Source organism: Neltuma alba, unplaced genomic scaffold (genome assembly GCF_004799145.2).
Source record: "Neltuma alba isolate B1F8T4 unplaced genomic scaffold, ASM479914v2 tig00010128_pilon, whole genome shotgun sequence".
NCBI lineage: Eukaryota > Viridiplantae > Streptophyta > Magnoliopsida > Fabales > Fabaceae > Neltuma > Neltuma alba.
The window spans coordinates 1,439,591-1,457,591 of NW_021635079.1; the positions used below are offsets into that span (position 1 = coordinate 1,439,591).

At 33.9% G+C, this 18,001-nt stretch overlaps 1 protein-coding gene across 1 annotated transcript; it reads right to left on the reverse strand.

The window, feature by feature from the left end:
• Positions 1 to 1,835: 1,835 nt before the first annotated feature.
• On the reverse strand, positions 1,836 to 2,567 carry LOC114754307 (glutamic acid-rich protein-like). The gene has a single exon (XM_028943086.1). It carries the CDS (start codon positions 2,565 to 2,567, stop codon positions 1,836 to 1,838), a length of 732 nt encoding a protein of 243 aa, XP_028798919.1.
• Positions 2,568 to 18,001: the final 15,434 nt, after the last annotated feature.

Genomic DNA, 18,001 nt, shown 5'->3' on the forward strand with positions numbered 1-18,001 from the left:
GGAAAGGATGTCATTTAAAGAGGAAAAAAATGAACTTCGCCGCTTCCACTTCCGAAGTTGTTATTTCGCAAAGTGAAGTTGTCACTGGGTAAACAAAAGTGGAAAGGATGTCATTTAAACAGGGAAAAAATGAACTTCGCCGCTTCCACTTCCGAAGTTGTTATTTCGCAAAGTGAAGTTGTCACTCGTCAAACAATAGTAGAAATACTGTAACTTCATTCGAAAAAATTGAACTTCATGTATCGCTTAACCGGAGTTGTTATTTAGCATACTGAAGTTGTCAGATGTTAAACAAAAGTGGAAATAGTGTCATTTCATAAAAAAAAGGTTCTTCATATATTGCTTAATGGACTTGTTAATTGGCATATTGATGTTGTCATACGTTAAAGACAAGTGGAAATCGCATCACTTGAACACAATTTCAATGATGTCAATAAAAATGTCATTTCACCATTACTAATTGTCATAACTGGGTAGCAGTTAGGCCAGACAATAAGTTCACTACACATAATGATAACGCAGTAACATTATCTACAGTCAATGTCCTTCATGGCCCAAATTCTTTTTCTATAGGGACTTTCTCCTCCTTTTGGACGTTCGCCCCTTCTGTGGATGTGGAATAAGATTCAGCGCATCCTCACGGCATTCATTGTTATCATGGTTCACCAGCCACCACATTAGATCACGCCGAAAAGCTGCCACATCTCCCTGCAAAACAGATTCAACAGCAAGTTAATCTTACTTTGCCCCTTTACCAGTCACAACAATTAAGCAAACCACATCACCTGGGTGTATTCTAGTGGAAGATTGGGTTCCCATCTGCTGAGCCATATTAGGACATGCACCCCACAGTCCCTCCTAGGAACAACACCACCATCACAGTTTAACAATTCGAGAATAAATATAGGAAATCAGCAAATTACATGTGCAGTGTATGTATACTCACAAATTACTCTGTTGAGGTACATCAGGCCGCACAATTTCCAAATTTGGCATTTTCTCAGTCAAATCTGGCCTAACCATGCCAATAATGTCGTGGAACCTTTCTCTCTACACATATATCAGATATTCATCAACATCACTATAATTTCAGACAATAATAATACAATGTAATATGCCCAGGTGATTCTTACACATCCTGCTATGGCCATTTCCTGAGGGTCATAGGTGACTGCTTGCTTCTTCTTAGTTGTGGTCTTCTTAGACTGAACAGTTCCTCGCATGGAATCCAGGACATAGAACTTCATGGTGTTGGGTTCAAGGGCAAAGCAAAACCAGTGCTCACCAACAAGTGCAGGACCCATAACCAAGTCACAGTCACCTATGTTGTACCCGACAAATTGAGGAATTATTTGTCGTGCATGGTAGTTAGGGTCCCACCGAGCTGGGTCACGGATCATTAACTCCTAATAAAGAACACAAATTGATTTTGTCAGTTTGCAATTAGTTTCTTTAGACGGTTATTTGCCTTAACAGTGTTGTTACTTTATATACTACACTTGTCATTTGCCTTTGAGGACTTGTAATTTTCATATACAAACTTATCATTTCACAAACTAATGAAGAAACCTCACCATGAAGTCCGCATCAAAAATATGCCTCCTTACACGCCCTTCCACAGCCTGTTGCTCATCCACCACGGCCTTACAAACTAATGACATGACCCTGTTACTAACTCTGTTATTTCCCCCAAGAGAATGCAGCAAGCGTCGGGTAATATCTTCATCATACATTTTAATCAAAGGACTGACAATGGTTGAAGTGAGTTAGCATATGGGTTATGTTAACAAGTGATAACAAAACCCCATCACAAAAGCTGAGTATCACAATACTTACTAGTCGCCTTCATCACCTTTCACACTTCGGCTGACAATGGTGAAGAAAATGTCTTTATCCTCTGCAGGCCTCTTCAACCTTGTTTGTGCCTTCAACTCCAACCAAGGAGACTTAATTTTGTTGAAGCGAACCCTGCTAGATCTCCTTACTTGTTGTGCCTGCACACCTTCAGCTGCTGTCAAAGGTTCCACCCTGATGGGGGTTTGCCTCTCAACAGGGTCAACATATTTGACAATTGCTAGGGGGGATATAGTGACGGCTCTGTCACCCTCCGCATCATCACCTTCAACATTAGATGACAGGTTTATGGGGGTAGTAGGCGTGGGTATGTCACCCTCCATTTCATCATTGTCCTTCTGTGCACTCTGTCCCTCATCCTTGTCCTGACTATCTTCATCATTCTCTCCATCATCCTTTTCCTTGCCTTCCTCCTCACTTGTCCCATCATCACTCCCCCTGTCACCTTTCTCCTTGTCCTCCTCCTCCTCCTCTCTTGTCTCATCATCACTCCCCTCGTCATCTTTCTCCTTCTCCTCACTACTCTCACCATCACTCCCTCCATCATTCTTCTGCACAGCTTCACTAGTCTCACCAGCATGCTGTCTCTCCTCTTCATCGTCATCTTCAGACCCACTAACAATTGATGCGAGTGTCTCAGCAGGAGCCTTTCCTTTTCTCTTCCCATCTGCCTCTCTTGGAATGTGCACCTTCAACAGCTCCTCATCTACCATATTCATCAGCCTCTGATGGCTTTCTTCTATCCTCTTCATTAATCGTGCACGCAACTGCTTCAGCTCCTGCATGACAATGGCGTTTATCAATTTACTAGCAACATAATTATACCACATCATGATCTCACTATTGCAGATGACAAGCTCACTTTACCCAATGACAAGTTAAATATTATAAATAACAACTTCAGTATATGAAATTACAAGCTTACTACACTGTAACAAATTACAACCTCTCCCTATTGCGAATAACAAGTTCATCAGTAGTATAAATAACAACTTTGGTATGTCAGATAACAACTTTACTATATCAAATGACTAGTTCAGTTTAGCCAATCACAACTAATAAATTATAATTAGCAACTTCGATACATCAAATAACAACTACATTGTAACAAATGACAGGTTCACTTGATCCCATCACAACTCAGGCATAATCAATAACAACTTTATCAAATAACAACCCAAACCTGAACTTTACCGAATGACAAGTTCACATTACCCAATCACAACTTTGGTACCGTTTTTAACAGGTTAAGTTTATCAAGTAACAATGACAACTATAACAAATGACAACTTCACTAAACCTAATCACAACATAAGTTTTATATATACCAAGTCAATTTATCAAATGACAACGTAACTATCACAAACAAGAAGTTCACCAAGAATATCACTCTACCAAAGATATACATACCGGGTCCAGAGAATCAACATTTATCCTCTCGTCTTTGCCAAACACAACATCACTCCCTTTCTCACCATACAACAGCCCCCTAACGCTCTTCCTCTCAGTATTGGCCAATTCTTTGATCTTCTCATCTGTCCAGTATTGGATAGCACTGGTGGAGCCTCGCTGTGAACCTTGAATAAGGTTAAAATGCTCACCGAAAAAAAGCTGCAACACCACATATCATCACCAATTACATTGTTCATATTGCCAATAAAGTATTGCACAGTGAGAAACAAAATAGTCATACCAAAAGCAAGTATACGCAGCCACCAACAGTACTGCTCCCCTGCCCATCATTACCCTGTCTATACAGCTTCACAAAGTCAGCCATTTCTTTCCATAGGTCCTCCATAACATGTGTTGCCCAATCATACTTTCCAAAGTCATCCATCGTGGAACGCATGACTCTCACTAGCCGCTCACTCACTTCTGAGCTAGATGACGGACATAGAAAGGTACCCAGCGTGTATAGGACAAACAAGAATTCAAATCTGTGATCTTCCTCCCCAGAAATAATGTCATCTAGTATTTTGCTGAATGGCACTCTCCGATACTGATTCTTCAAGTTCTTGTACATTTCATCATCCTCCGAAACTTCAATTTTAATCTTCTCCCCACCATGGCGTATTCCTAGGAGCTTGTCAACATGTTTTGCTCCTATTTCCTCAGTTTTCCCCCGTATTGTAAATTGATGTGTTGGTGGGTCATATGATCTTAGCATAGTCACAAGGAGATCGCGGGGAAGTCTCTTCAATCCAACCTTCAACAAGCTTCCAAATCCTATCCTCTCCACCCTATCCCTTAACTCATCATTATTATTCACAAAGTGCAGTAATTTCTTAAAACCTTTCAAGGACACTCGGGTTAAAAATGATGGTACATATTTCTTTTTCTTCTCCTCTTCAATCTTTTCTGGCCTTCTTTTCTTCGCCTCCTCTGTGTACCTCTTCCTCTCCTCATCAGACAAAGCTCTCCATGCCTTTGACACAGCGTCTCTTTTTTGTTTGCCTCTGATATCACTATCACCTAATGTTGCCAAATACTCCCTTCTGAATAGCAACCAGCCATTGTGTGCCGGCTTTGATCTGGAGGCTCCCTCAGATGCCATGTCCTTTTTCCTGCAAAATATTAAACATACAATAGTTCACTAACACAACTTATTAACTGACTAACAACAATTCTGTCAATACTCATTCTGTCAATCAAACGCCTATGATAAACTTGTTATTCTCTCTACAAAAGTTGTCAATTCTTTAAGCTCAACTTGTTATTCCCACATACTTATCATAATTGTTATTTCTGATCATACACTAGTAGTTTAACTTGTCATTTGAAATGATAAACTTGTCTTATTGTCATACTCAGCTTTGTTATTCAAACAAGTCATTTCCTATTATCAAATTCTTACTTCGCATACAAATCTTGTCATTCACTGTTATAACCTTGTTATTTCCCATTACCAACTTGTCAGTTTCGCATTGACATCTTCTTATTCCCAATTAATCAACTTGTCATTTCCTATTCTTAAATTATCATTTTCGTTACAGAACTTATCAAATCCCACCGTCCACCTTCTCATTTATAACAAAACACACTTAGTACCTCTTCAATTAAATTTACCCTTGACTATATCCTATGTCGTTATTTTCCCTACTATTATTGTCATCTACGAAACTGATATTGTCATTCCCTCCCCACATAAATACCATTCCCATAGGTTATTTAACAGAAAAAACCTATATTTTTCTGTTAAATAACATTCTTCATCACTCAATCAAAATTTGGGTACTTCTACTTTCCTACCCTAAACTCTTTTACTCTCACCAATCATTCGCACATTCTTGCAGCAACCAATCCAAACAAAATTAGCCAACAAACTTACTACAATCAGTCGCCCAACGTAGCTGCTAACTCTGATCACCTAACGCGATTGCTGCCGCACTATTCAGCGATGCCTTCGACTTCTCTGAACCCTTCCACAATGTCGATAAACCACTGCTTTGTTCACCTCTGTCACAGCAAATATGCTCTTCACCGTCTCAACACTCCTCTCCACACTACTCTTACGGCAAAATGGCAGTACGCAGGTGCGCGAAAATGGAGACAATAGGGAGAATGTAGAGAACAGTGGGAAGTTGTCGATAGTGGGGGGACTACGTGCCGCGGGTTCAGCAGGTTCAAATCACTGAGGGGCAATTTCGTCTTTTCACCAACATTTGCTATTTGCCATTTGAGACCGGGTCCCTCATGATAATTTAGCAAATTCAGGTGACCATTGAGTGATTTTGCTAATTCGAGGGTCTTTATTTGTGATTTCCCCTTCATCTTTTCATTTTAGAAAAAAAATAAATAAATAATGTCAAAATTGAAGCTGGTTTGTTGGAAAGAGAGAGAAGAATAATGAGGTATACCTCATCACTCCTAGTAAAAGTTCTTCACAATTTTATAGTATTTAAGAAATATTTTTCACTTTGTAAGCTTTTAAGTAATTTTGGAAAAATACTTAGGTCCAATTTTTTATATCTATTATATTAAATTTTCTAAGCATACATGACCATATATCTTAATATTTTGTAATGCAGGTCTATAATTAAATATTATTAAATGCTAATATTTTAAAAATAATACACATTATCATATGTGATTGACAAATTTAACACAGTGGATTTAAAAAATTTGATGCAAGTATCTTTTTTTTTTTTTTACCATTTACGGCATATAGGAAAATTTTCCTATTTTGGAATAAAGATATGGAAACTAAATATCAACACATCTCCATTCATACAATTCCAATATTTCAATTTGCTGGTATATGAACAACTCCCCTCCAAAATCCAAATGGAGGCCTTTTTCCAAACGTACAAACAAAGTGCCTCCTTGCAGTGTCACATTCTCAATCATAATGATTTATGCTAGCGGAGATGACATTGCAATGGAAAGCTAGGGAAATAATATAATCTGAGGAAACTTGCTATTTGCAAACTAATTGTATTCTAAAGAGGATTCATGGGAATGAAAGAAGCGTTGAAATTGGTCACCCCCATTATCGAAGATAGTTGGTCGGCGTCAAAAGCCCACCCACATAACTCCAAAATTGCTTCAAGCATTGGTGACACATAGTCAGCAATCGGCAGCAGCATGGGAACCACCAAAACCCGTAGAAAATACAGTAATGTGAACCACTTAAAAATTACAACCTCCAATTCTTAATATAATTCTTAATATAGAACTTAGTTTAATTTTTAATTTAGTCCTAAATATAAGATCCCAATTCATTTTATCTAATTTTTAATTTAATCCTAAATATAAGATCCTAATCTATTTTATCTCTCGTACTTATTCATTTTTTCAAGGTAATCCTTATAGTAGTTACACATATCAAATGTTAATCAAACGACACTTAATTAACAATGGTATTTTAAATACAACACATATTTATTACAAATCACTAATTTAACTAATTTTTTTAATTTACTCAAATTAGTCAATTAACTCTTACATTAAAAAGTGAAGATAGTATTATTAACCAAAATCTAAGAACCAAAAAGGCAAATGAGGAGTTTGCTAGTTGGAAAAATCTTAGGCACATCTCTATGCATGAGTTTGACTCCTCCAGTCCTTAATATACAATTCAATTAAAAGGTGATATCAGTTTTATATATAAGATTTATTTTATATGTTTATCAGTTTTTTTTTTCAAATTAATCCTATTAATATTCTCTCAACAATAATTAATAGGAGTGAAAATAATTGGAAATGATTCCTGAAATTAGAAAATAAAAATATTAAGGACTGTACAATTTTTTAAATAAAAAACTGCAAGCCAAATTAGGCACACAACATCACTTTAATTTGTGGTGCATTCTGCGTACTAGAATGGTTTTTGTGCCTTGGTGTTCCATGCACAAAAACTACTTTACGGTGCTACACGTACACCTGAAAAAAAATACTTTGTCACTCCAAGTATTTGATGAGAAGGAGGATAGGAGGCTGACAGGAGAAAAAAAATCAAATGCCGTATGGAGAAAGAGGGAAAATAGGAGTCAGGAAATAGACAAAATGATTTATCTTTTCATCTTAGAAAAATAACGTCACAATTGAAGCTGATTTGATGGGAAAAGAGAGAAGAATAATAAGGTACACTTCATCACTCTTAGGGTGTGTTTGGATGAAACCAAACCGTGGTTTAGAAAAGTGATTTTGGAGAATAAATTCTGGGGAAAATAGATTCTGTGAAGAATAGATTTTATAAAAAAGTGATTCTGAGAAGTGAAAGTGTTTGGATAGTTGTTATCAGAAGCACTTTTTATATATACAAATTACTAAAAAAAAGACATAAGTTAATATGATAATTACAGAAAAAATAGATTTTATGATATATTTTAATTTGAAGGAATAAAATTGTTAATAATATGTTTTTTACCAACATAATTAATAATACATAAGATAATGTAATTAATAAATAATTAATGTGTATATATATTTATAAAATATAAGATTAAATATATTTATAAAAAAATATGTTTATAAAAAAAATAACAAGATACATATCATATAGGCCCTCACACTCTCCCTTCTTTCTCCAAAAGAAAAAAAAATTTGCTTTTTCCAAAACCATGGTTTTGGAGTCAAAACCATGGTTTTGACCCAAAACCATGGTTTTGGTTTTTGGAGGGGGTGTTTGGGTAGATTATTCCCCAAACCATGGTTTGGGTCCCCAAACCATGGTTTGGGGTGTCACCCAAACACACCCTTAAGTAAGAGTTGTTCTTTGCATAAACTATTTTAAGCATAGCATTTGAGAAATACTTTTCACTTTATAGGATTTAAGTAATTTAAAAAAAAATCCTCCAATCCTTAATATAGGACTCAATTCTTAAATTAGTTTTGGTCCTAAATATAAGACTCATTTCTCATATTTATCAATTTTTTCTAAATTATCCTTATGGATACTCCTTCAACCATAATCAAGTAGAATAAGGAGATATGATATTGAGAAATATGATTATGGTGTTTTAGGAAAAATGAGCCACTTTTTTAATAATTAACTAACTTACCTAACTTCCTTAATCTAATCAAATTAGTTAAATTGGTCTTATATTAAAGACCGGATGAGTATTTAAGTTAAGTTTCTTGTATTCATTATATCAAATTCTCTAATCATCCACGCTTATGTGTCTTAATTTTTTTAATATGAATTTATAATTAAATGCTATTAAATATTAATGCTTTAGAAAATAGTACATATGATCATGTGTGATTAAAAAACTTAATATAATAGATATAAAACACTTGATACAAGTATTATCTTTCTTTTTTTTTTTACTGTTTGCAGTATATGGGTAAATTTGCCCATTTTGGGATAAAGATATTGAAACTAAATATCAGCACATATGTCTCTCTGTTCGCACAATTCAAATAATTTGAATTTGATATGGTTTGGATGCTTTTCTATTAAAAATCATGTGGGGACTTTTGAAAATTTCATGTGTTGGTTAACATCAACTTTTCTTTTCTTGAATAAGGAAGGTCACATAAATCTAGCTCATGGAATCATTTGCTTGCTTAATATGATTTGGATGAAGAGGAATATGGTGAGGGTCGGGGTCAATGCCCATCCAGATAACTCCAAAATTGCACCAACTAAGCTTCTCATATTTGAATTTGAAGCACTAGTGAAGCCAACTTGGTGAGATTTTGTCAGCACTCGGCAGGACACTAAGACTCACCAAAACGCGTAGGAAATACAATAATGTGAACCACTTAAAATTATTATTAATAAAAAGCTAAGAAAGTATTTGGGTGAAACCAAACTATAATTTTAAAAATAATTTTATGATATACAAAATAAGTATGTAATAAAAGTTTTATCTCAACTTGCTTGTGTGGAAATACTTTTTTAAAAGTACTTTTTGTCTTAACCAAATGAATTTTTTTTAATATAGTCAAATTAGTCAATTAGTTTTTATATTAAAGACTGGAGGTAGTATCAGGTATTTATCTAGTTTTACATGCAATGGATTTCACTATTATGCTGAAAATTTGTAAACAATATGCCAATGCATCACTGGTGACCCAGCCTAAATAACCCACTCTCCCCTCAATTTCGTTGCCCGTATAAAACAACCCATGATCATCATTTAATAACAAGAACATGTCTCCAAGAAAGAAAGACTAGAACAAAGTACCGTGAACATCATAAAATTACAGTCAATTTTAATGTTCTATCAAAGTTGTGTTATTTTCATAATGCGAAAAAATGTGTTTGACTAAAAAAGTTCCCTTAACATTGAACATTAGAAATTAAAACAGACAGAGAGGGACCAACAGGTGATTGGTCCTATTAGGCCAACTTGTAATTAATTGGCAAAACGGTCATCAAAGAGTCATACAGCTCTGGCCATGGTAAAGTAAACTGCAATTGGCTTCGACCAATCATCTTACGCTTCATCTACTGCAACATTAATTTTATCCTATAAGCCAATGAACCAACAGAACTTAGATCTAATAGAAGAAGTTAGTCATTATAATACGATGAACTAAGATTTAAATTTTTATTAGGAGAGATATCTATATTTAGTGTCTGATAGTAATTCAAATAAAATTACTTCCAATAAAAGGATATATATGAATAGTCAACAACATTACTTTTTTTGTTCTATTTATAAGTCACTTTCAATATATTTCATATATACCAAGGAAAACCTTAAACTTTATTAACTCTCATTTAAAATTCAACAACTTTCCAACTTTATCCCTATTAATTAATATTATACTTCATGTAAACAAAGTTAACACAATAATAAATGAAGGGTAAAATTGGACGTCCACATAAAATATTTTCTCTTAATACTCTATAAATAGGATCAAAAAATATCTTTTTTCTCTACCCTATATATGGGATCAGAGGAGTATTCTATAAGAACATGCAACAATTTTATAAGTATTGCTTTATGCATGCATAAGGGACAATTTCTCATGTGATGCTAGTCAGTATTCATCCTCGCTTTAGACAATAAATATTTAAAAATTGTTTCTCATTCTAATAAGTAACAAAAAAAATATAAATAAAGGTTGCCTTTATTTTTTCACAATATTTAAGTACTGTTGCCTATTACTTTCCTATATATAAAAAACATTCATTTTGATTAGATAAATTCAAAAATTAATTTAAAACTATATATATAAAATCTTTTTTCATTGCATAGTAGTGGTATTTAAAAATAACAGTGTTTGACGACATTTTTTTTTTTAAAAAAACAACGTTCAAAATTGATTTTAAATAGTAATGTAACAAGAACTAAATAGATGTCACCAAAATTTTACTACTTCCGATTTTTAACATAAGAACTAGTTGACTAATTTAAATAGATTATGAAAACTAGTTAAATTAGTTATTTGTAATAAATAGATATTGTCTATCCTAAAATATCCTCACTAATTAAGCACATTGGTTAGAACTATTATTATTATAAGGACTATCTTGAGGAAAAATAAATAAATATGATAAACAAAATGAATTGATATCTTATATAGTTATAATTAGGATCAAAATAAAAGTCAAACAATCTTTTATATTAATAATTGGAAGTAGTATTATATATAAATAATGGCATTTGACGACATTTTTTAAAAAAATTAATAAGGATAAATTTAAATTTTTTTTATTAATTTAATATATTCCTGAATATCTAAGAATGAGTTAAGAGTAATTTACAATGAAAACAAGAGAAGTACATAAAACAATTATTTTAGTAAGATACTCTTCCGGTCCTTAATATAAGACCAAATTCATGGGTTGTTTTGGTCCTAAATATAAGACTCATTTTTCATATTTATCAATTTTCTTTAAATTACCCCTATAGATATTCCCTCAACCATAATCAAGTAGAAGAGAGAGAGGGGGTATTAAGAAAGATGATTATGGTGTTTTAAGAAAAACGTGTCACTTTTCTTATAATTAACTAACTTACCTAACTTCCTTAATCTAATCAAATCAGTTAAATGAGTTTTATATTAAAAACCGGAAGAATACTTTATTTGATATTCGTTTGGTTTCTTTGAAGTCATTATATGCTACAGATTACTGAACCTCTGAAACCTTACCCCAAGAACATTGACAAACTCAATTATTTTTATATATTTTGATATCTTTTATATGGGTTTTGTTAACTTAATTAGTCCTTTTGGCCTTAATTGATTATTAATTGATTTAATATGTTTTATTTTGAATTATTATTTTTTAGGGGCAAAATTGTCATATTTTGGTTTAATTGTGACTAATTGATTTTTGAGGACAATTAATGCTACATTATCCTTGAATTTTGCTTGCAAGTTTTTGGAAGAAATAAAAATTTAAATTAAAAAAATAAATAAAAAGAAAAAAATATAATAAAAAAATAAATTAAAAAAATAATAATAAAAAGAGGGAGCAAACGTTGCGTTTTGCTCCCCCTAACATAACTTCCCTAAATTATTCAATTCATCATATTGATAGGCGGAAGCTGAACACGAAACACACACACACACACGAGCGGGGGCGGCTGGGAAAAAACAGGGGACTGGAGCTGATACGCGGGGAGCATGAGCAGAGACAACAAGCTGAGAGGAGACGCTGACTGGCGGCGCTGAGATACACGAGCTGGAGGCGACACACACGAGCTGATAGAGGAGAGGCGAGGGAGCTGACGTAGACGCTGAGCGACGGCGCCTTCACCCTCTTCTTCTCCTGGGCACGAACAGAGGGGGAGGAAGGGATTCAGCGTGAACAATGTTCTTCCATGGCATCCTGTAGCAAAATTCTGAATATGGCATTTCTCATGGCAAACCGTGGCTAAAATCTTCTAATTCTTCAATTCAACAACAATGGCAGGAGCTTGGATATTCGGGGAGTTATAGTTGCTTTAATTTCTTACTCAATAATTGTTTAACAATTCTTAGGTCTTAGGATAGTTTTTCTGATTGTTGGGATAATTGTATTGCTTAATCTGATTATATTCGGAGATTATTGTGATTGAATTATTGCTTAGTATTTGACATTGGGCTATTTATAGTTTTGATTTCAATTATAATGTTGTGGTTATGACATTTGTATTGATTTTGGAGTTAATATATTGTGGTTTTTTAAGGTGGCTTAGAATTTTGGATCATATTGTCTATTGCTAACTTTAATTCTGTGATTTTGGATTTAAGAGTTTTAATTAAGCATTGGTTTTTAGCATCTTTAATCCCATTTTACTATTCTGGTTGCAGTTAGTAAGTTGGAATTTTAGGAAAATATTTTGTGGCAACTCGAGGTGGCTTGGTTGTTGGATCAAAAGCTTAATTATAATTCTTAATTCATTGTTTTAACTCCTACATCTTTTAGAGTGATGATTGCCTATATTGTTGAATTGGAGGATTGATTATTATCATTGTTATTTGTGTGTTTCATTTTCAGTTCTTTCATCTTCAATTTATTTCAATCATTTTTATATAAAAATAACAAAAAAAAAAGAATTTTAATTTCAATTTAATTCAAGGCATTTAGTTAGCAATTTTTCAAAAATCAAAAATTCTTTTTATATTTTAGGTTACTTGCATTTATTTACTAGAATTTAATTTCATTTTCGGCTCCTCAAAGTGAATACGACCCGGATTGTGTACTATATTGCATTAATTCGGTTAATTTTTAAAGTAACCCCAAAGTGACAATTAAGGGCAGTTAACTTCAAACATCCTCATAGATGATGGTGACCCAAACACCCTCCAAAAAGGAGCGTTCCCCTTTCCTGGCAGGATTCCTCGGACGCTGACGTGCCTAACAATTGCCGATGTTGGTAATCTTGTGGTCCCTCCTCCTAAATTAGGCCGGCATTAGTGCTCCCAGGCCCATACACCTCCTCACACCCCCAGCCCAACTCTCCTCCCCTCTTGTCCCTCCCGTTGCCCCTAAACCTCACCTTCTTCAGTCCCATAGCTGTCGCCTTCAGGATCCAGTGGCTTGTAAGATATTATTCTGGTCTTATTTATTAGATCTCATTTATAAATTATAAACGAAGTCTTATAATTAGAACCGAGAGTAATATATTGACTGCTTTTATCAAAGAGTGCATCAATATTACTACTGATCGCTTGGCAGAGTGGTATGTGTGTGTTGTGTGGGGTATGTGTTGTCGGTTCAAACACGCTCTCTTGTAATTAATAAAAAATGTGCATCAATATTATTTGCATCACAGTATTCATAGTACTAGTCGACTATTCCTTTTTCGGAGTGTTTGAATAACAATGTAGTTAGGTTAGGGGAAAAATAGAAAAAAAAAATTAAAAGAGAAAAATGAAAATGCATTTTAGTTATATATATTTTGCATGTTAACATGGGAGAACACAACTTCTTCAATGCCGAATTCGAAAGTTGAAGTCTCACCACGTCAAAGACACGCTCATGAATAGTGATGGTGACCGAGAAGGAAATGGGAATTTTGCACCTTACCTGGAAGGATTCCTCGGACTCCGACATGCCTAGCATTCTGACGATGAAGTTGGTATTCTTGTGGGCCCTCCTCCTGCTCCCTGCCTCCCATACAATTGGGCCAGCATTATTGTACTAGGACCATCCACCTTAAGGCCCAACTCTCTGCACCCCTGCCCCTTCCTGTGAACCGAACCACCTTTTCAGGTCCCATCGCCGCCGTCTTCAGGATCCAGTGCTTGCAAGAGATATTGACTGCTTTTATCAAGGAGTGCATCAAGGTTATTTGCGTCGACAGTCGTCACATTAATTTTTTTGATAACATACTCCTCTAATCTTATTTATAAAATGTTTTTAGCATATTTTACACAGACTAAAAAATTTTTAAAATGTATTAATTTTCTGTTAAAATATAATAATTTTTTAACTTTATCAATATTTAATATATGCATATTTCGAACGAGATAACTACCTACACTATAATAAACGAAAGACCAAATAGTAAATTCATACTGAAAATTTAATAAAGTGACTTATAAATAGGACCAATCTCTGCCCTATAAATAGGACCAGAAGAATATAAAAATTTAGTCATTAAATATATCCTCCAATGGTAAAATTGTTTTTAATATTACATTTTTATTATCTCTTGTTTTTTTAACTTTATCCATATTTAATATATATACATTTCGAACGAGATAACTACCTATACTATAATAAGCGAAAGAAAAAATAGTACATTCATGCTGAAAATTTAATAAAGTGACTTATAAATAGAATCAAGAAAATTTTCTCTCTCTGTCCTATAAATAGGACCACAGGAATATAAAAATTTAGTCATTAAATATATCCTCCAATGGTAAAATTGTTTTTAATATTACATTTTTATTATCTCTTGTCTTTCTCCTCTCTCTTCTATATTTAATATGAGTAAAAATAAAAAAAATTACATTAATTATTCTAACAACATCTTATATTTTGAAACTCAATATTTTTTTAATTGATGTCTTCTCTTATAGATCGAAGGGAGTAATAGACTACTATTCTTTTTCAAAGTGTTTAAATAATAATGTAGTTAGGTGTGGGGAAAAAAATAAACGACAAGAACGACAATTTATTTTAGTTATATGTATTTTGCCGTTATATTTAATTAGTCTGATATTTTATCATCCAGGCCCACCTTCTTGTATTTTTTCTAAACAGTGGGGGAATAAATTTTGGATAAAATTAATTTATAATTATAATCTTGGAAATATATTAGATTGTAGTTGATTTATAAGATTAATTCTGGGTATTTGTACAAAAAAGTTATAACATCCACTATTTTTGTGAGCTAAGAAAATAAGAGGTAATGTGATATGTAAAGACTAATTAAATATGATATTTTATTATCCAGCTCCACCTTCTTGTACTTTTCCCTAAATTTACTACTTTACACAGAACCCATGGTCAGTAAAACCTAGTTTTGTTTTTTAAATAAAAGGACAAAATGCTACTAAACATAAATATTATACAAACAAAGGTCTTAAAAGGAGTCAAAAGAAATTTAAACTAATAGACATTAATTAATTAAGGTTAGAAGTAAATCAAGAGGACAGGTATGAGATGAGTAGAAATTTATGAGAGTAAAACTTAGTTATTGCACATTAATTTAATTCTGTTTTCATTTTTGGGAAAATTTCAAAAAATGACATTTGAATTTCAAAAACTCCAAGAAGTCACTTAAATTTGAAAAATTCTAAATTAGTAATCACGATTCTTCGTTTAACCCAAAAAAAAAAAAAAACTCAAATCATCCCACTAGCCATTGCGTTAAAGCTCCCACCAACGACAATTCCTCGTCTATTGTATAAAAATTTTAAATATTTGAATAATTCCCGTGAAATGATACTTCTCCACTGACATCACACAAATGAGTGTGTTAAGGAAATTAAATTTAAATTTTTTTTTCCGGATGGAAAACAAAGCACAAAGTACCATATAACTCAACATCCTTCTTGAGAGCCTCTACCAGAAACTCACCTCTTTCACAATCCCCATTACTATATAAGTGGTTCAGATTTGAGAGACATTGGGTGTTGAAATGCAAGAAGGGGTATGAGATCCATATCTTATAATCAAAAGAAAGGGTTTACATTTTTGTTTTCTCTGGCAATGTTTATCAATCACTTGATCATGTAAAATTGCCAGGAAAAAACCCATCGAAGTCGTATCAGAGTCAGCATGTTAACATGGAAGAACACAACTTCTTCAATGCCGAAGAAATAATTAACCTACAATTTCTTCTCCGAATAGACAACCCCCACCCTCCAGTGGTATTGTTTTGATCGTCAATGGAGTTAAAAATCATAATCAAAAAAAGGGAAAAGAGAATTGAAGCCTAGAAATTGAGGATTTGTTTGGTATGAAGCAATTAGAGGAGAGAAAATTTTGTAATGAGTTTGATTTAAAAAATTGAATAAGTGGAGTTGAAAGCTTTTAATTAATTTTTCTTACTATGTTATCTTACATCTTCTTTTTATCAAAATTTTATAACCCTACTTTTCTATTGTTTTAAATCAAGCTTACTAAAAATTTTTCTCCTTTCTCCTTTCCTCCAATTTCCTCATACCAAACATAGAATAAAACCGTAAAAGAGTAGGGGGTGGAGAGAATAGATTAAATGAGGGCTGAAGAAAAATGTAAAGAGCTAATAATAGAGTTAACATTTTCACTAGCTATACAAGAGTTCTCATTTTTCAAGATCCAAGTTTGAAAAATCTGTATAAATTAAAACACGCAGTGGCAAGAGAGTACTCTGAAGTTGGTGTGAAATGTTGAAGAATAAGTGAAGAATAATATTTTATTATTATTACCATTAATTGATTGATTGTTATTTGGGTGCTGTTAGGATTTCCTATATATATATATATATATATATATATATATATATTTATATGGATATGTCGATGTTATTAGGATAGCAATGATTACGGGATATCCGATTAAAGGTCAAAAGATATGATGCGAATCCCGTCTCATACACTTGTATATATTTGTGCTCATGCAGTAAAATGATATTGAGTGAATTTCCTCCATCAAATTTATTATGGTACCAGAGCAACAGGTTTCTGAACCTGAGGGAGAACACTGTGAAGCAGTGTAAACACTAAGAGAGAGAGACATGGCTTTCAGTAGTCAAGATGTGAGTTCTCCTTACTTCTTGCATGCTTCAGATAACCCAAGCCAGGTATTCGTCAGTGAATTGCTGAACGAGATCAACTACTCAGAATGGGTTGCGGACATGACGAATGCACTCTTGGCCAAAAACAAGTTTGGCTTTGTGGATGGGTCGGTGGAGAAACCAGCGATCGATTCAGCCGATCTTTCAAATTGGATCTGGTGTGATGCTATGGTGAAAGGATGGCTCAAGAGTGCAATGGACAAGGAACTCCAAAAGACTGTCAGATATGCTCAAACAGCAATGGAAATATGGTCCGACCTTGTAGAACATTTTGGAAAAGGTAATGCTCTAAGGGCATATGAACTTTGACGTGATATTGCCTATCTTTGTCAAGACAAGCAGTCTGTGGCGTCCTATTATACTAGATTAAAGGCACTTTGGGATGAAGCAACCTCATTAACGCCTCCACCAAAATGCACTTGTGGCAAGTGCAGCTGTAATGTTGAAAAACAAATAATTGAAGCCAAGGAAAAGGAACAACTGTACGAGTTTCTCATGGGATTAGATAATGAGTTCACTACAGTAAAAACTCATATCCTCAGTATCAAGCCTTTAATGAGTGTGGGGGTAGCCTATCATCTAGTCTCTGAAGATGAACAACAAAGGCAAATATCAGCATCACGCGAAGCCAATCCTGAGACGATGGCTTTTCAAGTGCGAGGCATGAAAAATAATAGGGGTGTGGCAGATGACAAAGATGAGAGGAAAGAAAAACCTCGTTGTGGGGGCACTGCCAGAAGATAAATGCTTTGAAATCATAGGCTGTCCTACAAACTGGAAGAAGTCTAACCAAGATCAGAGAGACAAGTTAGGGTCATGGAATGATAAGCGGAATGGGTCAAAGGCAGCATATGTGAATGCAATTGAGAGTCCAATTCCCAGGCCCACGCTTCCACAGTATGAGAGACTCATGCAGGCACTGAACGATGAGACAGATGCACGAAGAAACACCATACCAACACAATCAAAGCAAGCCATAGTTAACATGGCTGATAAGTGTTCAATGAACTTTGACTTTGATAAGTTTT